General features: G+C 44.7%; 1 protein-coding gene across 3 annotated transcripts in view; it reads right to left on the reverse strand.

The window, feature by feature from the left end:
* LOC144597801 (ADAMTS-like protein 2) overlaps positions 1-24,614 on the reverse strand; it is a 94,126-nt gene that overhangs the window by 40,620 nt on the left and 28,892 nt on the right. For all 3 annotated transcript variants that reach the window (XM_078407401.1, XM_078407400.1, XM_078407402.1), the window contains exons 4-6: positions 6,304-6,379; positions 2,154-2,256; positions 912-1,057 (exon numbers count right to left, since the gene is read on the reverse strand). In XM_078407401.1, coding sequence (XP_078263527.1) covers positions 912-1,057; positions 2,154-2,256; positions 6,304-6,379 — 325 coding nt within the window. The remainder of the gene's footprint in view (positions 1-911; positions 1,058-2,153; positions 2,257-6,303; positions 6,380-24,614) is intronic.

A 24,614-nucleotide genomic window follows, 5' to 3' on the forward strand; every position in this document is an offset into this window, starting at 1 on the left:
CCCTCCCTCATCCTAATGTCCTCAAATTATTTTCATTCAAGTGCCTATTCAATTCCCTTTTGGATCTGCTTCCACCACCATGACAGACAGTAGCTTCCCAAAAATTATACAGCGCAGAAACTGGTCCTTCAGCCCACCGAGTCCTCATTGGCAATCAAGCATCCATTTACACTAATCCTACTATGGATGACATTAACTGCTGCTGTTATACCTCAGTGATGGAGTCAATGATGGTTGTGGATGGGGCACCTATCAAGCGGCTGCTAGGTCCTCTACGTATGAGGCATATGATCAATGTGACCGTAAGTGTCACCTATCCATGTTGATCAGAGGTGCTGCCTGACCCGCTGAGTTACTCCAGCACTTTGTGTCCTTTCACAGTATCAAGCTTCTTGAAAATTTTGAAGCTGCACCTATCCAAGCATGTGGAGAGTATTCCACTCATTCCTGAGTGGTTTACTTTAGTTTAGAGATTCAGCATGGCAACAGGCCCTTTGGCCCATCGAGTGCGCACGACCACTGATCACCTGTTCGTACTAGTTTCATATTATCCCACATATCACTGTACCTTAATTGGCACACGTGACAATAAAAGACCTTTGAAACCTTTTCTTATATAGGGGTCAAGGAAAGAGCGTTCACGTCGCGGCCCTGTTTCCACAAATCTTTCCACCACTACACACAAGAAGCACAAGAAGCGCAAGACGCCATTGTATGCAGATGCCGAGAAGTGTGTTCAGCTCTAATCTTGTGATGTGGACTCGATAAGACTTTCTTATAGACTACATGCACATTAGGGGCAATTTTTACACAGGCCCATTAACCTACAAACCCGCACGTCTTTGGAATGTGGGAGGAGACCAGAGGATTCCAAACACAAATTCAAACCTCAAACTTAAAATGAGCCTTACCTCACATTGCCCAGTGATGCAAACACCCTGATAGGTTCTGTCCCGGCAAGAGGTGCCGTCCTGAGCAGGGACCATTAACTGCCGCTCTCCATCAGTCGTGGTGCATTGCAAATCGCACGGCTTGTTTGAAATATTAATGTAGTCATCTGTTTGACAACAAAATGGAGTGTTGGACACAGAGTCCAGGCATTCCTCATCATGAAAAACAATTTTCAATCAGCCTTAGTTGGGTGAGTTTTTGATAGCTAGATTTCCTGCTGGATTTCTGACCTTGGCAGGGAGCCAGAGATTTACACGCAGCCACCAAACAGCAATATCTCATTCCATCACACAAAATAATGTTGATGCAAGACCAAGAATGCCAACGTACATACTCGCGATACTTGTACGCACATTGCCATAACATCTGATTGTTTATAAGTGGACACATTGTGAGGTCTAGGGCAGGCAAGTAGTAATTGGGCTCATCAAGTCCAAAGTAACATTTAACTGATCACCTGATGCGACCTCTAACAAATTGCCTGCAATAGACCTCACAATGTGTCAGCTTATAGCAATTAGATGTTACAGCAAACGTACAAACAAGTGTGCATATGTGTGGGGACACAAGGAATTGCAGATGCTGGTTTACAAGTTAAAAAAACACAAAGTGCTGGAGTAACTCAGCGGGTCAGGTAACATCTGCAGAGGACATGGGAAGATGACGTTTCGGGTGGGGACTAATCCTCAGACCGAAGAAGGGTCTTGAACCAAGACGTCATCAGTCCATCTCCTCTATAAATGCCAACTGACCTGCTGAGTTTCTTCAACACTCTGTGTGCATGTATGTTCATGATGTTTTGCATCAAAATTAGTTTGAGTGATGCAAATTAGATACTAGCTACCATAATTTTCAATCACGTAGCACCTTCAACATACTTGGTCTCATTACAATTGGCGACCCAAGGCTTGATCAGAGAAGTGGGTTTAAAGGAGCATCTTAACTGAGAAAGAAGTAAAGTAGCAAGAGATTTAAGAATTGGAATTCTCGAGTTCAAGAATTTGGGATCTATGGAGCTAAAGGCTTGTTTGTTAGTGGGGATAAATTAAAATCAGAAGAATGCAGAGATCAAAAAGAGATGCAGGTCTGGAAAAGTTCCAAAGAGTGGTACTTTATACTGTATATCAGTTTTAAATTCCACTGTACAATGCAACCAGAATCCTATTTGTTTCTATTTTTATAGTAAATTTACAGCATCTTACCTGGATACAATGGAACCCAATGATAATATCGGCCACTGAAGGCTTTGGCATTGAAAGCTGAACATTGCTGCTGTTTGAAACTGGCACCATTGTTTGGACAGGGCTGTGTGGAACCAGAAAATTTATTATTAATGCAAAGAAAGGAATATTCAGCATTTATTTAGCACCTTTCACCTTCACGGGGCATCTTGGACACCTTATGGTAACCAAGTACATCTTCAACTGTAGGGATTGTTGTAATGTGGAAAGCACAGTGGCTAAGTCCTATGTTACAAGCTCCAACTAAAAAAATGTGACAATCCAATTTGGTGATGTTGTTTCTTGGTTAAGTATAGGCCAGTGTCAGACAGAACGCACAGTTTTATCTGAAATAGTGCACTGACGCACACAATGTTCACCCAGAGGGGATGTATGAAGCCTCCGTTTAACTTAGTCAAACATTCATACAGAATGGAAACAGGCCTTTGTGGCTACCATATCCATATCAGCCATCAAGTAACCATCTACCCTAATTCCATTTAGCAGGACTTTGGTCCAGAGCTTCCTATATCTGGACAATTTGAGTGGGTATCTGGATACTTCATAAGTGTTGTGAGACTCTCTGCCTTCACACACCTCACCAGTTTCCAACCACCCTTTGAGTGAAAAGAAAATCCTCATTATATCTCACATGACCCTCTTACCTCTTACCCTAAACTTAAGCCCTTCAGTTTTAAACACTGCCATCTAGTTTTAAACACAACTTCCTGTTGGTTCAATTCTCAACACCATCATTTTTCTGGAGTGGGATCTGTACTGACAACCTGAAGGAGAGTGCTGTGTTCTGCGGGGAGAGAGAGCTTCACACAATGCATCTAATTCAGCCAGTGAACAAAGTTGTCTATTCATCCCCAAATCCCCTTGTCGTTCGGCTATACAGAGAGGAAAAAAAAGAGATACCCGATTTTCTGAAGGATGTGAGATCAGTATCTCAGGGCATAGGTACAACTCTAAAACTTCAGTGCAGACTCTGCTGTTTGTCAATGGGCCTTTCGTTAAGAGCCAAGAATTTGGATGGGAAAGTGGTGGTCATTACCCTGTCTGTCACAGGAACTGACCTTTATATCATTGAACGGATCTACAGGAAGCGCAGTCTCGAGAAGGTAGCTAATATCATCAAGGACCTACACCATCCTAGCCAATGTTTCATCTCATTGCCACCATAGGGAAGGTGTAGAGGGGCTTGAGAATCATTATCTCCAGGTTCAAGAAGAGCTTCTTGCCATTAACCATTAGGTTCTTGAACTACCCTGCACAACCCTGACTACAACTACCTCAATCCTATCAAACAATTACAGACTTTGTACCATCACAGTGCATTCCAGACTCCAACCACCCTTTAAGTGAAGAGAAATACCTCATTATATCTCATCTGAGCCTCTTTCTATGTGTAATTGTGCTCTATGTGCTTTATTTAGTTGCACTATCATAGAACATAGAACAGGCCCTGCGGCCCATAATGTCTATGCCAAATATGAAGAAAATCTCTTATCTATCTGCACATGATCCATATCCTTCCATTCCCTGCATATCCATATGCCTATCCAAAAGTCTCTTAAATGCCACTATTGCATTTGCCTCAACCACAATCCCCAGCAGTGCAATCCTGGCACTTACCACCCTCCGTAAAAAAATTCCCCCGCACATCTCCTTTAAGCTTTGTCCCTCTCACCTTAAAGCTGTACTCTCAGGTGCTTGATTTTTCAATTCTGGAGAAAAGGTTCCGACTGCCTACTTTATCCATACCTCTCATAATTTTATATATTTCTTTCAGGTCTCCCCGCAACCTCCAGCATTCCACAGAAACCATTCCAAGTCTGTCCATCCTCTCCCTGTAGCTAATATCTCCTAATCCAGGATTTATTTCGGTAAACCTCCTCTACACCTTTTTCAAAGCCTCCACATCTGTCCTGTGATCAGAACTGCACAAAATACATCAAATGCAGTCTAATCAAAGTCCTATAAAGTTGCATCACAACTTCCCGACTCTTATACTCAAAACCACCGACCTATGAAAGCAAACATACCATATGCCTTCTTAACCACTCTGTCTACTTTGTGAATTTGGACCCCAAATCCCACTGTATATCAATACTCTTAAGGTTCATGCCTTTTATTGTACAATTTCCCCTCACATTTGACTTCCCAATGTGCAACACTGCACACTTGCTTGGATTAAACTCTATCTGCCAATTCTCTGCAAATATCCGTAGCTGATCTATAATCCTGCTGCATACTTTGACAACCTTCCTCACAGTCTACGACACCAGCAATCTTAGTGCCATCTGCAAATTTAATAACCAACCTGTTTACATTTACATCCATGTCATCTATATATATCACAAACAGCAGAGGTCCCAATACAGATCCCTGCAGAACTCCACTGGTCAAAGACCTTCAGCCTGAATATTGTTCTTCCACCAGTCTTCTATCCTTAAGACAGTCCTGAATCTATATGACCAGGTCCCTGTTAATTCTGCACACCTTAATCTTCTGGATCAGCCTTCCATGGGAGACTTATCAAAAGCCTTCCTAAAATCCATGTAAACAAAATGAAACATAGGAACATAGAAAATAGGTGCAGGAGGAGGCCATTTGGCCCTTCTAGCCAGCACCGCCATTCATTGAGATCATGGCTGATCATCCACAATCAGTTACCCATGCCTGCCTTCTCCCCATATCCCCTAATTCCGCTAGCTCTGAAAGCTTTATTAGGCACTCTTTTAAATTCATCCAGCGAATCGGCCTCCACTGCCCTCTGTGACAGAGAATTCCACAAATTCACAACTCTCTGGGTGAAAAAGTTTCTTCTAACCTTAGTTTCAAATGGCCTCCCCTTTATTCTTAGACAGTGGCCCCTGGTTCTGAACTCCCCCAACATTGGGAACATTTTTCCTGCATCTAATTTAATTTACCGTATTAATTTATTTTTTGTGTTAAAGTTTTTTTTTCTAATCTGTTTTGTAGTTTTAGCACAATCCGCAGGCGTTGCCACTTTCATTTCATTGCACATCTTGTATATATGTATGTGACACTCCTACCCTCCCTACCACATAGGTAGGTATGTGAACCTCCCTACCCTCATCGATCACGTTCGTCACCTCCTCAAAAAGCAATTAAGTTAATAAGATAAGACCTGTGTTCATAGCCATGCTGACTATCCTTTATTAACATATTCTCTTCCGAATGGAAGTAAATCCTATCCTGAAGAATCCTCTCCAATAGCTTTCTATATCATAGTCTCGTTTTCTTGGAAAAACTGATAAAGGGCAGGACGCTGGGGACTGTGGGAGACCAGAGGGATCCAGGGGTGCAGGTAGAGAGTACCCTGAACGTGGTATCACAGGTAGATAGTGTGGTCAAGAAAGCTTTCAGTACATTGGCCTTCGTCAGTCAGGGTATTGATTATAGAATTTGGAATGTTATGAGACAGTTGTACAAAACGTTGGTGAGGCAGTATTTCGAGTATTATGTTCAGATATTGTCACCATGTCATAGGAAAGATGTCGTCAAGCTAGAAGATTTACAAGGATATTGCCAGAACTTGCCGGCCTGAGCTGCAGGGAGACGTTGGGCAGGCTAGGACGTTATTCCTTGGAATGCAGGAGGCTGAGGGGTGATCCTATAGAGGTGTATAAAATCATGGATAACGTGAATGCACAGAATGCACAGAGTAGGGGAATCAAGAACCAGAGGATATAGGCTTGTGAGAGGGGAGAGATTTAATAAGAACTTGAGGGTTAACCTTTTTTACACATAGAGTGGTGGGTGTATGGAACAAGCCACCAGAGGAGGAAGTTGAGGTAGGTACTATCAACATTCAAAAGGCATTTGAACAGGCACATGGATAGGAAAGGTTTAGAGGGATATGGGCAAAATGGGGGCAAGTGGGTCTAGCGTAGATGGGGCATCTTGGTCCGCATGAGAAAGTTGGGCCAAAGGGCTTGTTTCATACTGTTTAACTCTGTGACTAAGTTATTGCACATTTATTTTTGTTGTAAGCTGCAGGAAGTATGAATTTGATTGTTCTGGTTCAATATCGATTGCATATGACAAACACTTTGAACACCTTGAAGAGAAAAGACAATAAGTCAGGAAAGGTAACTGGTACCTGGATTTGGCACAAGTGATAGCGTCGAGGTGATCCAGTGCAAAAGGTGCCATTTTTACTTTGTGAAATTATACGTCTGCAAAATAAAACAAACATGTTTAGACAAGCCTACTGCAAAGTAGCTTTGCAATTCCAATCCAGGTTAAGGACTCAGATGATATTTAGACAATTGACCAGACAATTCTGGTTCAAGTGCTTCTGCATCTCACAAACCAGTTTATGCATCATGTTGCTGTAGAGCAAAGGATTTTTTTCCTTTTGTGTGAAGGAATAATTCACACCAATTGATAATGTCCAAAGAAAACTGCCAATGATTCTTAGAACATCAGGTGCTGAAGTAACTCAGTGGGCCAGACAGCATCTCTGGAAGATATAGACACGTGACATTTCGGGTCGGGACCCTTCTTCAGACTGGAGAAGCTCAAATTGGTGTGAAGAAAGGTCCCGAACCGAAATGTTGCATGTCCATGTACTACAGAAATACTGCCTGACCCACTGAGTTACTCCAACACTTTGTCTTCTCTGGAAGATATAGACACGTGACATTTCGGGTTGGGACCCTTCTTCAGACTGGAGAAGGCTTCAAAATGGTTGAAGAAGGGTCCCGATCCAAAACGTCGTCTGTCGATGTCCTCCAAAGAAGTGCCTGACCCACTGAGTAGTCCAGCACTTTGTGTTCTGCACTAGATTCCACCATCTGCAGTTCCGCGAGTCTTCAATAATCCTGAGTTACTGCCCATCCCTATTTCCGTTTGAATTGGTGGTGGTAAGGCAAGTCCTGAACCACAGCAACCACCATGTTGCAGATATTCTTTTCACATAATTAAGTTGTAAATTCCAAGATTTTGCCCAAAGGACCAGTCATATCAACCATGAAGATGTACAACATGAAGAGGAAGCTGCAAGGAGGTGGTGTGCCCATGCACCTGGTCTTTGTGTCGTGGTCAGTTAGTGTCCCACATCCAGGAGATGCTGTTGAAGGAACCTTGGAGAGTGGCTACTGCAGATCTAGTACCTGGTATAGACTGCAGCCATACAACCCAAGAGATGGAGGGAGTGAGTATATAATGCAGCAGATGGAATAGTAATCAGTCTGAAGAAGGATTCCGACCTGAAACGTCGCCCATCCTTTTTCTCCAGAGGTGCTGCTTAATCCGCTGAGTTACTCCAGCACTTTGTGTCTATCGTTGGAATAGTAATCAAGCAGGTTGCTTTATCATGCATAACACTAAACTTCCCGACTGTTGTTGAAACTGCACTTGTCCGAGATGTTCTGTCATATACGTGCCTCCTGCCTTGCAGATCATGAAAAGATTTCCAGAAGTCAAGTATTAAAACGATCGGTGCAGCTTCTTAGCTGCCTTCGTGATCAACATAGTTGTGCCTGACTGCCAGATGACAGTGTTATTAAAAAGCCAAAGTGTGGTTAAATGATCTCATTGTAGATATTCCAAAGCATGCACTTGGAACCATGAAGCCAACTCACCACCATCTGAATATTATCTGGATCTCTCTGCAGGGGAGGAGAGACTGCTCCATCACAAACAGGAGTTGCAAACACAACCAAGTGTTGCACAAGCATTAACAAATGTCCACTTTGGTGCCGTGGGATGGTCATTAATTTAACCGCAGAAATGCTTGGTCAGCAGGCACTGCTCTGAGAACCCTCTATGCAGGTGTACATGAACTGAGATGATCGGCCTCCAACAACCACAAGGCATTTTCCCTTGGACTCAGCACAACTCCAACACATTAAGACCATTCCTCCTGAATCCTGGTGTCACACTCATGCAAATGTTATGCCAATATGAAGTGGAATCGCTGTCATCTCAACGCTGGAATTCATCTCATTTGTCCTTAACTAACAATGTTGGCTGGACCCAAATGACTTGCCAACATTTATGTTTATGTTTAGTGATATAGAATGGAAACAGGCCCTTCATCCCTCTGAGTCCACGCAGACCATCGATCACCTGATTACACAAAGTCGATGTTTTCCCACTCTCCCTACACATTAGGGGTCAATTTACAGGATCCAATTAACCTACAAACCTGCACGTCTTTGGGAATGTGGGGAGAAACACTCGGAGGAAACCCACGTGGTCACAGGGAGAACATGCAAACTCCACACAGACAGCACCAGAGGTCAGGATGGAATATGGACCTCTGATGCTGTGTGGCAGCAGGTCTACCCACTGCGACACTGTGCTACCCTTGTGCAATCCTCCAAACACTATTGGAAAATATGTGACGCAGACTAGTTGGTCATGAGCCCTGTTTCTATGTTATAACCATAAACCATAAACTTTCTTAAGACACTATCTCCTATGTAATTTTGTGTTAATTAACCCCTAAATTTTCTGACTTGCACCATAACATTTTGAAGCCACCTTAGAGTGTCGAGTGACCCTGTGGTGAAAATTAACAATTTTCTAAAGTAAGGAAACCTGTTTGAAATCACCTCTTGTCTGTGAAACATCAAATGTCCAAATGATTAAACGCTTTTGAAAGAAAAACAACACAAGGACCTATTAAGCTACAGAAAACATCAGTACATGCAACCTTGAATATAAACCTCAGACTGGCAGGAAGGAGAAGGAAAATCAGACTGTAAAATAATTGTGTTAAATTGGTTTGATTGGCAAGCTCAAATTTTTGAAAACCATCCAATAATTTAACAATAGAAGCAAAACTTAATGTCCAGGAAATCCACTGTGTACATCATGCAATTCAGAACAAAATGTTATTCTTCCAGGAACAATTGTATTCATTGTGTTGATAATTCCTGAAGTATATTTTCTTAGAAAAGCCTAATCCTGTGTCAGGAACCTGGAGCTCAGTTTAAAGCACCTGACTAGAACGTGAATGATTTCGTTGAATTTTGTTCTGTTTTCAGTTTTGTGCCTTCTGTATATTGGCCAGGAGCCAACATTGCTTCAGTTTGGAGAACCAATCCAATCGGCTTTCCTTTGCTGCTTTTAACCCCATTCCCAGCCCCAACTCATCCCAAACACAATAACACAGACCAAGGCCACCACAGCCCACATCGCTTCCAGTGCTGCTTAACGCAACATCACAGTGCAACCTCTACCTCCCTCACTGACAGCCCGACCAACACCTATATTGCTCTTGGTATTTCCCCAACCAAATGAGCTCTCCCAAAACCCAGCCAAGCCAATTAACCTACAAAGCTGTACATCTTTGGAGTACATGGAGAGGAGTTGGGGCTGGGTTTGAAGGCACGTGGAGAAGAGTTGGGGGTGTCTTTGAAGGCAGCATGGGTGTGTTGAGGGATGGGACTGAAAGCAGCACGGAAGGGGGTGGTGTAAAGGCAACATGGAAAGTGGTTGGGGGTGGGCTCCGAGCTGAAGTGTCATCCATCCATTCCCTCCCCAGATGCTGCCTGACCCATTGAGTTCCTCCTGCACTTGTGTGCTACCCAGTTGCCTCTGAGGCCAATCCCACACCCCAACCAGCTCTCATCTATGCCTCTTACAGCACTGCCAAACAACCATCTCCATCATGCCTCCATTTCAAACTCACCCACATTTTTCTGTGCGAGCTCTAAAATTACCCCCTCCCCCGCAACCCTGCCTGGTGGTCTCAAACACACCGCCAACCACTTTCCATGTTGCCTTTCCGTGCTGCTTTCAGACACACCCCTCAACACACCCATGCTGCCTTCAAAGACACCCCCAACTCCTCCCCATGTACTCCAAAGATGTACAGCTTTGCAGGTTAATTGGCTTGGTATAATTTTAAATTGCCCCTAGTGTGTGTAGGATAGTGTAAGTGTGCGGGGATTACTGGTCGGCGTGGACTTGGTGGACCTAAGGGCCTGTTTCCCCGCTGTATCTCTAAACTATCTGTACCTTCAAACACACCCCAGCACATCTCTACGTGCCTGCAAACTCACCACCTACAAGCTTTCTGCTCAATCTTTACACGTCCCTTACACCCAATCAATTCTTCTTGCTGCTTTTACAACTACCCCCTCATTACTTTTAATATCTACCTCTTCTTGCGACCGTTAGCATCCACACCACCTAATCAGCACCATACGCAACTGTAGACCAATCGTTCAGCCAAGCCAAGCAGTTCTCCATGCTCAGATAACCCTATGCCAGCCCTCCCATCCCACCGCCCCTTATTTCTCCATATTCACTTCAGAGACCCAACCGAGGGGGATCTTTGTACACTCCCAGTTGGGGTTCACCACATCTCCATCTCAATGGTCTCTTTTCTGAGCTCACCCTGATGTTCCTTCAGTGCCTGACCTAGAAAGGCCCTTTATTACTCCAAGCACTAGATCACCTTAGTTATTTTTCAAAAATAAACTTTATTCAGAATCCAAAATATACACAAAACAAAAACTGCAGAAAAGTCTTCGTACATTCTCAGTGTTTATAGATTCAATGGTATTACAATTATTAGTGTTCGCATCTCTATTTACACAAAACACCCTTGCCACTTATGTGTCCCTGTGGGGTGATATCCCTTCCCCTGTTTGAGGGGTGCCCCCACCAAATTCATCCCCCTCAGTGTCCAGCAGCTGGGGGACACTGGACTGTGTTCCTCCCCCACAGAGCCTCGTTGTTGGTTGCACTGAGCTTCATTCCCCATCACTCAGTACACACGCCTGCAGTCTGGATTGGGCCAGTCAGCAACATTCCCTGACACACATCTCACTGGCTGAGAGACCAACAGGTTTTGGGCAGACCAAAGAACATCCTTCACCGAATTGAAGGTCTTCCAGCAACACTTGATGTCTTGAAGGTCTTCCAGCAACACTTGGCGGCACGGTGGCACAGCGGTAGAGTTGCTGCCTTACAGCGAATGCAGCGCCGGAGACTCAGGTTCGATCCTGACTACGGGCGCTGTCTGTACGGAGTTTGTACGTTCTCCCCGTGACCTGCGTGGGTTTTCTCCGAGATCTTCGGTTACCTCCCACACTCCAAAGACGTACAGGTATGTAGGTTAATTGACTGGGTAAATGTAAAAATTGTCCCTAGTGTGTGTAGGATAGTGTTAGTGTGCGGGGATCGCTGGGCGGCTGGGGCTCGATGGGCTGAAGGGCCTGTTTCCGCTCTGTATCTCTAAATCTAAAAAAGAAAATCTCCGAAAGTGTCCCTGGTAAACAGCCCATAGATAAAATGAGAGTTCTCAGTTGTGGAGCTGCTTGGGATGAACTGGGACAAAGATCTTTGCATCCTTCTCCAGGACGTCTCCGAAGAAATGAGCAATCATCTCAGCTTGGTCTAAATAACTGGACTTACAGTAGCGCTATCGTGGCATGCAACACTGTAGTTGCAAGAAAGAGAGAATTGACATGATAGACCGTCTTTTGAGAAGTACCAAGCACATGAAAGATAATTTATGGTACACCTTAGACATAATGAAGTACTTCTGAAGCATAGTTTAGGATTCAGCTTGCGTGCAGCAACGTTACACGAATGAAATAAATAACCCGCTAATCTATTTGGCCATTGTTGCGAGACACAAGTTAAACGGGAATAATCCATGAACTACCAACCAACCGATTCCAGGAAGCATTCTGCAGATATCGCTTGACCTTTCACTGGAAAGTGTGTATGACTATAGACATTATTCCATAGCCCCTGGTGAATGCTCCCATAATTTTCCAATTATCAATCTAATATAATGGCATCTAAAGAATGGCATATAAAGAAAATAAAGGCGTACTCGAGAACAGGAGAAAAAAACTTGCCGGAGTAGCTGAAGTTCTGCTCACCAATTACCGGTCAGTGGCAACAACATCTGGTATCTGGTCTGCCCTCCCAATGCATGGCTCCTGCAAACACTGCCAATCAATAGTTGGATGGAAAAGAATATTTAAAGAAAAGGAATAATGTTAATGCCCCAAACCTCCCTGTTTGCACTACAATGTAGTTCTAGCCAAGCCACCAGATGTTTATTCCAAGTATAATTAATCCAAGATCATGGAAAAAATTAGTAGACCGGTTCTTGGGATGTGGAGTGGAGGGATAGGGTCGAGGCAGTCATTTATTGCTATGGCAAATCCTGTCTTATTGTTCAATCACATGTGAGTGATAGATAATCATAGCAGTCGTGGTCTGCACAAGGGTGAGTCCATAATGTAAAGACCTCAGCACAATATACAGGTGGATTCAAGAGTCAAGTCAAGTGTGTCTTATTGTCATATGTCCCGAAATGGAAAAATGAAATTCTCACTTGTAGCAGCACAACAGTTATGTGAACATAGTACTCTGCAAAGATCATAATAAACAACAACAAAAAAGTCCAGTTTGGATATATAGATTAATAGATCTATATATAAATAAATCAAACAATCAATATTAGGGCAAAGTCAAAAACAATGCCCCTGAGTCTCTGTCATTTGGAGCTTATTTCAAGGTTGCAATGTTTCACAGCCCGAGGGTTGTAGGGAAAAAGCTGCTCCTGAACCTGGACGTTACAGTTTTCAGGCTCCTGAACCTTCTTCCTGATGGCAGGAGTAAAATGAGAGCAAGGCTACAGTGGTGTGGGTCTCTGAAAATACTGGCTTCCTTTTTGATGCAGTAACTCTTGTTAATCACTTCGATGGTGGGGAGTGTAAGAAAATAACTGCAGATGCTGGTACAAATCGAAGGTATTTATTTACAAAATGCTGAAGTAACTCAGCAGGTCAGGCAGCATCTCAGGAGAGAAGGAATGGGCGACGTTTCGGGTCGAGACCCTTCTTCAGACTGAAGAAGGGTCTCGACCCGAAACGTCGCCCATTCCTTCTCTGCTGAGATGCTGCCTGACCTGCTGAGTTACTCCAGCATTTTGTGAATAAATACCTTCGATGGTGGGGAGGTCAGTACCCTCAATGGCTTTATTGAGGGAATACTGGACTGTTGGGGGATTGTGTCCATCAAGTCTCTGAAAAAGGACTTGAATTTACAACCTCCAGATCAAAGGTGAGAATATCACCAACTGAACCACAAAGGATATTTCTTACAAACATACTCTTGAAGTAAAATGAAGTGTTGGATAGTCACACAGGAGCTAACCCATGTGGCACATCTGACCGGCAATGCTAAAGCTGACACAAGGTGCCTGAGGTGCATCAGGATGGCAAAGAGTTGTCAAAAATTCTAGCTGCACGTGAATTAAAGCGTGTGCAGACTGCTTTCATTACTGAATTGAACCACAAAGACAGCGTGGGATCAGTTCCCATGCATTTCCAATGGAAGTTTACATGGTTCTCAATCCTTTTAGAACCTTTTAAAACCAGCATGTTGTGTTAATTTTCTTTTACTGCGTGAGCAAACTGCGCCAAAATCAAGGCCACGTGAGATGAACTGCAAGATGAACTGCAAAGAGGTGTTAAGTGGGCCACATAAATTGCACATGCAGGAAGCTGCAGGATTTCAACTTTAAAGTTTCTCAGACCAGATTTGATTGCTGGGGATCATCACCGGTTCTGCATCAGAATTAAGGGGCGAAAATAATCTTGCTGTTGCCAGGGTCTGGCAATGGTGCAGAGCTGGGGAAGAGGGAACAAATAGTGAATGGAGCAAATGAAGATCTAGGCAAAATTGACAAATATTAGGTGCAAAATAAAATCTGTGATGTTGGTGTCTTTCTGTTGTTGGAATTGTTTTAGGATTATTCCTTAAGCAACTATTAAGAAAGGCGAGTTCTCAGTACCCTCAGTGCTTGAAACGGATCTTAATTTTCATCTTATTACTCAGTGGATTGCTTGGCTAAGTATGAAAATCTATTTTCCTGGGGTGGAAAATCAAAGATTGTTTAAATATTGCTGTCATATGTGCTTGTACCACTTCTCCTTGCACACATCTATTACTTTCTAACTTATAGTTTACATTGCAATCTAAAATTTGCGATGTAAATATCCTTTAAACTTTCCCAACTCACCTTAAACCTATCTAAATTTGACATTTGCATCCTGATAAAAAAGACTACCTATCCTATGTAGGGTATGATTTCACTGAATTGTATGCAAAACAAAGAATTGTACTGTATCTAGGTGCATGTGACAATAACGTACCATTGAACAACTATCAGCAAACTTACTAATCAGCCCACCATTTAAAAAACATCCAGACAAGGCACAGAAGGCTTACGGATGTAGTGCAGGTAAATGGGATCTTTGAAGGTGGATACAATGGATGGCATGGACCTGGTAAACTGAAGGGCTCAATAACTCTTGAGCCTCCCAAGAGCCACACCAGTCCAAATTCACCACATTGTGACCTCGGGTACTGCACTCTCCCATCCTTCAAATCCAACTTAAATCTTTATTCACAATTGTCTACCAGCTCAAGCTACTGCTCTGAAAAACCCTCCCAAATACTTATATAAGAGGACTGAAGCTCATTCTGCACCCTGCACTCCGAGCTAACACCTGTGTGTTACCACCACTGACTCTTGACTATGCAGGAGGGTGTGGGTGAGAGAGAGCTGATAAACCAATGGCTCTCACCATCCAGTCTGGACTCAAATCATGGCTACAGCAGGGGGCTGTGCAATGTTTAGGCTGATGGCAGTTCACGACAACTTTCAATTAATTACATGACCAATGCATGAAATTAGACAGGTCGACACCGAGTCAAAAGAGTAAAATAAGATTATGGAGGCACAGTAAGGTTGGGAGAGGAATGAATTAAAGAAAGGGGCTTTCCCCTTGCTCAGTTTTAGTCCACACCATCTTCGCTTTGTGTGTGCTTTTTTTCTTTATTAACTGTTTATTAACTGAATTGTTTATTGTGTGATGTAGACAGTTATATGACTCTTCCCCAAACCTGTATGATTTACACACATTCTTAAGGTAAAAATGTTTAATTTGCACCTTTTCTGAGATACAGGCAACTTTTCAAGAACGTAATCCCCGTGTAAAATGAGAGGTGGCTGTAGTACCTAATAGCTGCAGTCAGGCCAGGAGCCAGTGGGAAAGTACAAACCCAGTAGAGAGGTGATGGCAGTGCACAAGTACACCCACCATCACCACAGACGCAGCACAGTGACAGTCTGATAAAGAGACCCAACAGAGTGCACACAGACACTTCAGAATCAGCAGCATTTCAAAAGCAGTACAATAACTGGGCTTTTTGTAAATGACGCCAAAATATGGTGATTCGTGCATGTGTGCTCCATGTAAAATAAAACACTATTGAACCTGGTCAGCTTTCGCTGTGATTGGTGTGCACTGCTTCTGGGGAGCTTGCACCTCCTTAATTTGAATCAAACTACAATTGATTTGCAGCAGCGAAAAAGACTGTTAAAAAGTGGTGAACACTGCTCAGTCCATCACAGGTACTGACCTCCCACCATCGAAGGGATTTCCAGGGGTCGCTGTCTCAAAGGCAGCCAGCATCATCAGAGACCCACACCACCCTGGCCAACACACTCACTTCACTCCTGCCATCGGGAAGAAGATGTAGGAGCCTGAAAACTGTAACATGCAGGATCATAAACAGCTTCCCCCCCTACAGCTATCAGGCTATTAAACACGACAACCTCCAAATATGCTCTGAACTACATAGACTTGGGGACATTGGTTTTGACATCTTTTGTCTTTTATTGTTAGGTATATATGTATGTTTATACATATACATGCCTCCAGCTTTTTAGATCCTAAATTCCAAAATTAAACCTTTTCACCACATTATAAGATACTCCTTAAAACCTACTTCTCTGATCCAAGGTCACCTTAAGGTTGACACAAAATGCTGGAGTAACTCAGTGGGACAGGAGGCGTCTCTGGAGAGAACGAATGGGTGACGTTTCGGGTTGAGACCCTTCCTCACCTTTTCTGCAACCTTGTGGCCCATCTTTACACTTTGTTAGACAGCACTTCTGTGAGGCACCATGGGGTATTTTGCTGAGTGAAGGCCCCCATTTAGGAATGACTTGCTGCTTCATGAGGTGACAGTCAGCGGAGGCTGCGTGCATGTCCGCTGGCAGAAGAGATACACAAGGCTCGGTGACTGGGAGGGAAGGGAGCCTCTCCACTTGTGAACAGACTGAATGGCCACAGCCTGGGAGGTCGGCAGTCACACCACTATGGCAAGGGAGGAAATGAACCTTCACCCTTCCTTTTACATATGAAAATCATCAGAGGGGGGATTTTTATGATCGAAAGTTCAAAGTGGGCCACACGCTGTGAGCAAGTCACATTGCGTCAGGAGCTTTTCACTTTGAGGCTGCACTAATGATCCCAAAGGGCTACAATGCACACAAAGCTTCCTTCCTGTGAATTTCAGAATTATTCCTACTTTACATGGTGCGCTGAAAATCGCTTGTATGTCCAAACCTATTTGATTCAATATTTGCATTTCTATAAACCCCTTATACACGATGAGGTGTGTTATCTTCCAGGAAACAGACTGAACGATTAGAGATTAACCTTTGACCTGGTAAACTGAGGGATATTTTCTTTAAACCTCTAACAAAGTTGTGCTGTTGATTTCTATTCTTTCTAAACCGTAAAACCATCTAAGATAGACACAAAAAACTGGAGTAATTCAGCGGACCAGACAGCATCGCTGGAGAAAAGGAATAGGTGACGTTTCACGTCGAGACCCTTCTTCAGACCATCATCTCGTTAGCTTCTGTTGCCACACCACCCTGGGACGAAATTCTGTACAGATCTTTACAACTAGGGCCAGTGCCTTTGTTACTCTAAAATACTACTTTAAAGGATAGGCAAGTTCGAATGTAAAGTGCTGGAGTAACTCAGCAAGTCAGGCAGCAAATCTTCTCCAGACTGAAGAAGGGTCTCACCTATCCATGTTCTCCAGTAATGCTGTCTGACCTGCTAAGTTACCCCGGCACATTGTCCTTTTGTACAGTGCATTCAGAAAGTATTCAGACCCCTTCATTTTTTCCAAATTTTGCTACGTTACAGCCTTGTTTTAAAATGGATTAAATTCATTTTTTTGAATCATCAATCTACACACAATACCCCATAATAAAAAAGCGAAAATGGGTGTTTTGAAATTTTTGCAAAGTAATTAACAAGAAATAACAGAAATATCACATTTACATAAGTATTCAGACCCTTTGCTATGACGCTCAAAATTGAGCTTAAGTTCATCCCGTTTCCATTGATTATCTTTGAGATGTCTCTACAACTTGATTGCAGTCCACCAGTGGTAAATTAAATTGATTGTACATGATTTGGAAAGGCACACACCTGTCTATATAAGGTCCCACAGTTGACAGTGCATGTCAGAGCAAAAACCAAGCCATGAGGACGAAGGAATTGTCCGTAGACCTCAGAGACAGGATTGTGTTGAGACACAGATCTGGGGAAGGGTATAAAACAATTTCTGCAGCATTGCAGGTCCCAAAGAGCACAGTGGCCTCCGTTATTCTTAAATGGAAGAACTTTGGAAGCACCAGGACTCTTCATAGAGCTGGCCGCCCGGCCAAACTGAACAATCTGAGGAGAAGGACCTTGGTCACGGAGGTGACCAAGAACCCGATGGTCACTCTGACAGAGCTCCAGAGTTCTGTGAAGATTGGAGAATCTTCCAGAAGGACAACTATATCTGCAGCACTCCACCACTCAGGCCTTTATGGTAGAGTGGCCAGACGGAAGCCACTCCTCAGTAAAAGGCACATAACAGCCCGCTTGGAGTTTTCCAAAAGGCACCTGAAGGACTCTCAGACCACGAGAAACAAGATTCTCTGGTCTGATGAAACCAAGATTGAACTCTTTGGCATGAATGCCAAACGGCACTGCTCATCACCTGGCCAATACCATACCTACGGTGAAGCATGGTGGTGGCAGCATCATGCTGTGGGGATGTTTTTCAGCGGCAGGAACTGGGAGACTAGCCAGCATCGAGGGAAAGATGAACAGAGCAAAGTAAAGAGAGATCCTTGATGAAAACCTGCCCCAGAGCGTTCTGGACCTCAGACTGGGGCGGAGGTTCACATTCCAACAGGACAACGACCCTAAGCACACAGCCAAGACAATGCAGCAGTGGCTTCATGACAAGTCTGTGAATGTACTTGAGTGGCCCAGCCAGAGCCCGGACTTGAACGCGATCGAACATCTCTGGATGGACCTGAAAATAGCTGTGAATCGACGCTCCCCATCCAACCCGACAGAACTTTTTTTATTATAGGGTATTGTGTGTAGATTGATGATTAAAACTTTTTTTTAAATCCATTTTAAAATAAGGCTGTAACGTAGCAAAATGTGGAAAAAGTGCACGGGTCTGAATACTTTCTAAATGCACTCTATATTAGCCAGCATCTGCAGTTCTTTGGTCAACAAGGCTTTCGATATGTTGGCCTTCAGTCAGTGTATTGAGTATAAAAGTAGAGATATTACAGTTGTTCAAATCACTGATTTCCTCCCGCACTCCAAAGACGTAAAGGTTTGTGGGTTAATTGGCTTCAGTAAAGATACTAAATTGTCCCAAGTTCGTAGGACAGTGCTAGTGTAGAGGGATCGCTGGTCAGCGCAGACTCAGTGGGCTGAAGGGCCTTTTTCCGTGATCTATCTCTAACTTAAACTTTAGCCAATCCAAAACAAAGCCACTGGTACTGAAATAATTAATGAAGAATTTGTGGGGTGGCTCCGTCATAAAGTGACCATAGAATCGTTTGCCACTGTTTCAAAGTTGAAAAAACATTTGAAAAGGCTTCCAAGTGGGATGGATTTGCCATTCAGAGCGTACACTTTGCTGAACTGCTCCATCTTCACAATGATCGCCCGTCTGCCCCTGTGCCTGGTGTGCGAAACTTGAAAGGCTTTTCACAGTGCGATTGATCATCATGGTGATTAGCGTCTCGACATGTTTCACTCTCTACTGACCCGCTGACTCTCTTATCGCCCACCAGAACAAGTCCCAAACCAGCCAGCAACCCTTGTCTGTAACCCGATGCTCGAAAGTTGCTGCTTGAATAGCTTTTGTGCTTTGAAGAGCAACAGAAAGAGATTACAGCCTGAGCCAGCTCTGGTTTTAATTTACCAATCCGACTTGTACATAGTGCGGAATTCTTGGTATTACTGTTGAGCTACATTTACACTGAAAAATAGGGTGACTGCAAATCTCTTTTCTGAGAAGTTATTTTCTTTTTACTCTCTCGGCATTAGCAATGAATTCATAATCAGTGCCGGTCACTGCAGACCCCAAAATTGCAGTCAGCCCTCTGTAACTGGGAGGCTCCTAAATGGCAGCTTGTTGTTTATGGGCTTTTGACCAAATAGCCCTGTGAGTAGAAGTTTAAATCCCAACGTGCACACAGTGAAACCAAATGCAATATTTTGGTTAATTTGCAGACCTCGAATTTGTGGGATGGCCCCAGGTGAAACAATCAGGAAAGACCGTCTCGAAACACTTGGAGTTCTAACTGGTCCTTATCTGGTCTTTCAGGGGCATTAATTTATCACATGCTTATAAACCATTACCTAGAAGTTCAAAAGGTAAATGAGCAGAATTAGGTGATTCGGCCCATCGAGTATACTCTGTCATTCAATCATGGCTGATCTATCTTTCCCTCTCAACCCCTGCCTTCTCCCCATAGTTGTTGCTTTCCTGGTATCTGTTATATACCTAACGACTTTGCAAGCCATACACCAGAGTTTCCACACCTACCTGTCTGCATAATTTGGAGCTTTTGGGTGTCAACTACAATGCTGGTTAAACACTCGCAGAAATGGAGCAGCACATTGAGCTGAGATTGCTGATGAGATATCTTGAAAAGGATTCCATGCTGATATCTTTAACATGCACACATTCTCAGTTTCAAATCATGAACCACCTCATCCCCTGCTGTTCCATCACTGACTGCAGCCTTTTGATACCGTGCACATCAGGTTGTCCCACTGCCCACTCTGCCCCCTTGGACATCCCTCGCTTCTTAATAAACTCAGATGAGCTTCTTAATGAGCTGTGTCCTGCCCCCACCTCTCATCCAGCTTTCATTTCCTCCCCCCCACCTCTCATCCAGCTTTCATTACCCCCCTCTCTCCCCCCCCACATCAACACGATCCGTTTGAATAAGAAAATAACTGCAGATGCTGGTACAAATCGATTTATTCACAAAATGCTGGAGTAACTCAGCAGGTCAGGCAGCATCTCGGGAGAGAAGGAATGGGTGACGTTTCGGGTCGAGACCCTTCTTCAGACTGATGTCGGGGGTGGGACAAAGGAAGGATATAGGTGGAGACAGGAAGATAGAGGGAGATCTGGGAAGGTGGAGGGGAAGGGAGGGACAGAGGAGCTATCTGAAGTTGGAGAAGTCGACGTTCATACCACCGGGCCGCAAACTGCCCAGGCGAAATATGAGGTGCTGCTCCTCCAATTTCCGGCGGGCCTCACTATGGCACTGGAGGAGGCCCATGACAGAGAGGTCAGACTGGGAATGGGAGGGGGAGTTGAAGTGCTGGGCCACCGGGAGATCAGTGGCGTTAATGCGGACCGAGCGCAGGTGTTCAGCGAAGCGATCGCCGAGCCTGCGCTTGGTTTCGCCGATATAGATGAGTTGACATCTAGAGCAGCGGATGCAATAGATGAGGTTGGAGGAGGTGCAGGTGAACCTCTGTCTCACCTGGAAAGAATGTTTGGGTCCTTTGATGGAGTTGAGGGGGGAGGTAAAGGGACAGGTGTTGCATCTCGTGCGGTAGCAAGGGAAAGTGCCCGGGGTTAGGGTGGTTTGGGTAGGAAGGGACGAGTGGACCAGGGAGTTGCGGAGGGAACGGTCTCTGCGGAATGCAGAGAGGGGAGGGGATGGGAAGATATGGCCAGTGGTGGGGTCCTGTTGTAGGTGACGGAAATGTTGGTGGATGATATGTTGGATCCGCTGGCTGGTGGGGTGGAAGGTGAGAACGAGGGGGATCCTGTCCTTGTTGCGAGTGGGGGGATGGGGAGCAAGAGCAGAGCTGCGGGATGTAGAAGAGACCCTAGTGAGAGCCTCATCTATAATGGAGGAGGGGAAGCCCCGTTTTCTGAAAAACGAGGACATCTCGGAAGCCCTAGTCTGAAACACCTCATCCCGGGCACAGATGCGGCGTAGACGGAGGAATTGGGAGTAGGGGATAGACTTTTTGCAGGGGACCGGGTGGGAAGAAGTGTAGTCCAGATAGCTGTGCGAGTCGGTGGGCTTGTAATAAATGTCCGTCACTAATTTTTCTCCTGTGATGGAGATGGTGAGGTCCAGAAACGGGAGGGAGATGTCAGAGAAAGTCCAGGTATATTTAAGGGCAGGATGGAAATTGGAGGTGAAGTGTATAAAGTCAGTGAGTTCTGCATGGGTGCAAGAGGTAGCACCAATGCAGTCGTCGATGTAGCGGAGGTAGAGTTCGGGGATGGGGCCAGTGTACGTCTGGAACAGGGATTGTTCGACGTACCCGACAAAGAGGCAGGCGTAGCTAGGGCCCATGCGAGTGCCCATAGCTACGCCTCTGGTTTGGAGGAAGTGGGAGGAGTCAAAGGAGAAGTTATTGAGGGTAAGAACCAGCTCTGCTAGGCGGAGGAGAGTGTTGGTCGATGGGGATTGGCTGGTTCTACGGTCGAGGAAGAAACGGAGGGCTTCGAGACCATCCTTGTGGGGGATGGAAGTGTAGAGTGACTGGACATCCATGGTGAAAATGAGGGAGTGGGGGCCTGGGAACCGGAAGTTATCCAGGAGATGGAGAGCGTGTGAGGTGTCTTGGACGTAGGTGGGGAGGGATTTGACCAGGGGGGATAGGATGGAGTCGAGGTAGGTAGAGATAAGTTCGGTGGGGCATGAGCAGGCAGAGACAATGGGTCTGCCGGGACAATTGTGTTTGTGGATTTTGGGTAGGAGGTAGAATCGGGCCGTGCGGGGCTGGGGAACTATGAGATTGGAGGCACTGAGGGGTAGTTCGCCGGAGTTGGTGAGGTCGGTGATGGTGCTGCTGATGAAGGTCTGGTGTTCATCGGTGGGGTCATGGTCCAGGGATAGGTAGGAAGAGGTGTCTGATAGTTGTCGTCTGGCCTCGGTGCGGTAGAGGTCAGCACGCCAGACTACCACAGCCCCTCCCTTGTCAGCGGGTTTAATTATTAAGTCCGGGTTGTTGCGGAGTGAGTTGAGGGCTGCACGTTCAGGAGGGGAGAGGTTAGAGTTAGTCAGGGGGGTGGAAAATTTGAGGCGGCCGATGTCACGCCGGCAGTTTGAAATAAAAAGTTCTAGTGGGGGTAGTGTTTGAAGATGGGTCCCGACCCAGAACATCTGCTATCCGTGTTCTCCAGAGATGATGCCTGACCCGCTGAGATTTTCCAGCACTTTTTTGTATATCAGCATCTGCAGTTCTTTGTGCCTCCAAAAACTGAGCCCTCCTGGTAATGAAGTTAGGAAGGATGCAGCAGAAAACAATTTTAAATAAAAACACACGCAGCAGGCAGCAGAGCAGATGCTGGAATCTCATGCAGGGAGCCCCAACACCACCTCCACCAGAATCCTGTCGCGCTCATGTCAACGTTATAAAGATGCTCCAGAGGAAGCGCAGACAGTCGTTAAAAGAAGGATATATCCCTTCACCCAATGTCCAACCACCAGTGGATTAGTAGCTTAAAGTTTGACTAACAACACAAAATGCCAGAGAATAAAATCATCAGGCAAACACCTGAATAAAGAATAGTACAGCACAGAAAAAGATTCTTCGGCCCACATCGCCCACAAGGGCGGCACGGTGGCGCAGCGGTAGAGTTGCTGCCTTACAGCGAATGCAGCGCCGGAGACTCAGGTTCGATCCTGACTACGGGCGCTGTCTGTACGGAGTTTGTACGTTCTCCCCGTGACCTGCGTGGGTTTTCTCCGAGATCTTCGGTTTCCTCCCACACTCCAAAGACGTACAGGTGTGTAGGTTAATTGACTGGGTAAATGTAAAAATTGTCCCTAGTGTGTGTAGGATAGTGTTAATGTGCGGGGATCGCTGGGCGGCGCGGACTCGGTGGGCCGAAGGGCCTGTGTCCGCGTTGTATCTCTAAAATCTAAAAAAAAATCTAAAAATCTAAAAAATCTGTGCCGAATATGATGCAAAGTTAAACTAATTTACATCGCTTTCACTTAATCAGTGTCCCTACATATCCAAGTGCCTCTCTAAAACCCCTTTCAATGCCACTATTGTATCTGTGTAAAAAAAACACCCCGCACATCCCCTGTAAATTTTGCCCCTTCTCACTTTAACTTGCAGCAATCATGCTGAAAACCTTTATATGCTGGGGATTGTACCCAGGACCTCCTACACATGAAGCATGGGTTCTACTACTGATCATTGGGATTGACCAGGAGCAGTAAATCACTGCACATGAGTTGCGCTTCTGGATGTAATGGTGCTTCCAATTCATCAGCAGGTCTTGCTTCTCAAGGGTAGTCTAACCCACCTCATGCATGCAGTCCCCGCCACTTCAACCTTTACAAGGCCACATAACAGACAAGTCCACATCTTGTTTCAGCCTGCGGGCATCAAGTAAAGGACGTGAAGAACTGGGGGCCTGAAAATTCTGTGCGAGGCCAAATCACACAAGGTCTGAGAGAGGCAGCCCAACTCGGATAGAAGATTGTGTAGGAAGGTCCTGCAGATGCCGGTTTCAACCGAAGATGGACACAAAAAGCTGGAGTAACTCAGTGGGTCAGACAGCATCTCTGGAGAAAAAGAACAGGCAAAAAGCAGCACCTATTCCTTTTCTCCAGGGATGCTGTCTGACACGCTGAGTTACCCCAGCTTTTTGTGTCTTTCATCGACCCGGAGATTTCTGCTTCTCTTTAATGCAGCGCTGCACATCCCTTTTTGCAAGAAAAATGGGATTGATAATCCAAATCACTTCTGAGGCCCACCAATGTTTTATTTTATCCAAGCCAGTTAGAAAAACATAATTGCAAAGTACTATAAAAAGGTGTCCATGCCAGCCAGAGACAACAATATTTCACTTTTGCCAGGTCAGGAAGATGTACACTTTTTTCCCCCTCATTTCAGCCTCAATAATCAGTGTACATCAATTTCAGGTATACGCGTTCAGGTATTTATTTAATAGCCATAGGTTTACATTTGTTATTGCAAACTAAAAATTCTGAAGATTATATTACATGAATATGTCCCACAGGCCACATATGGTCCATAGCATAGGTCTACTCCCCCACCTCCATCCAAGGATCATTTCTTGGTGCTCATCATGTAGACTGGCATGTATTTTGGATACATTTACCAATTTAAACTCCATCTGTCATTGCTTGGCCAATTGATCAAGATCCCATTGAAATCGTAGATAACCTTTTTCACTGTTCACTATACAAATAGGTCTGCTATACGCATTTTTATAACACAAATTAGATACGAC

This window comes from Rhinoraja longicauda, chromosome 11 (genome assembly GCF_053455715.1).
Source record: "Rhinoraja longicauda isolate Sanriku21f chromosome 11, sRhiLon1.1, whole genome shotgun sequence".
NCBI lineage: Eukaryota > Metazoa > Chordata > Chondrichthyes > Rajiformes > Arhynchobatidae > Rhinoraja > Rhinoraja longicauda.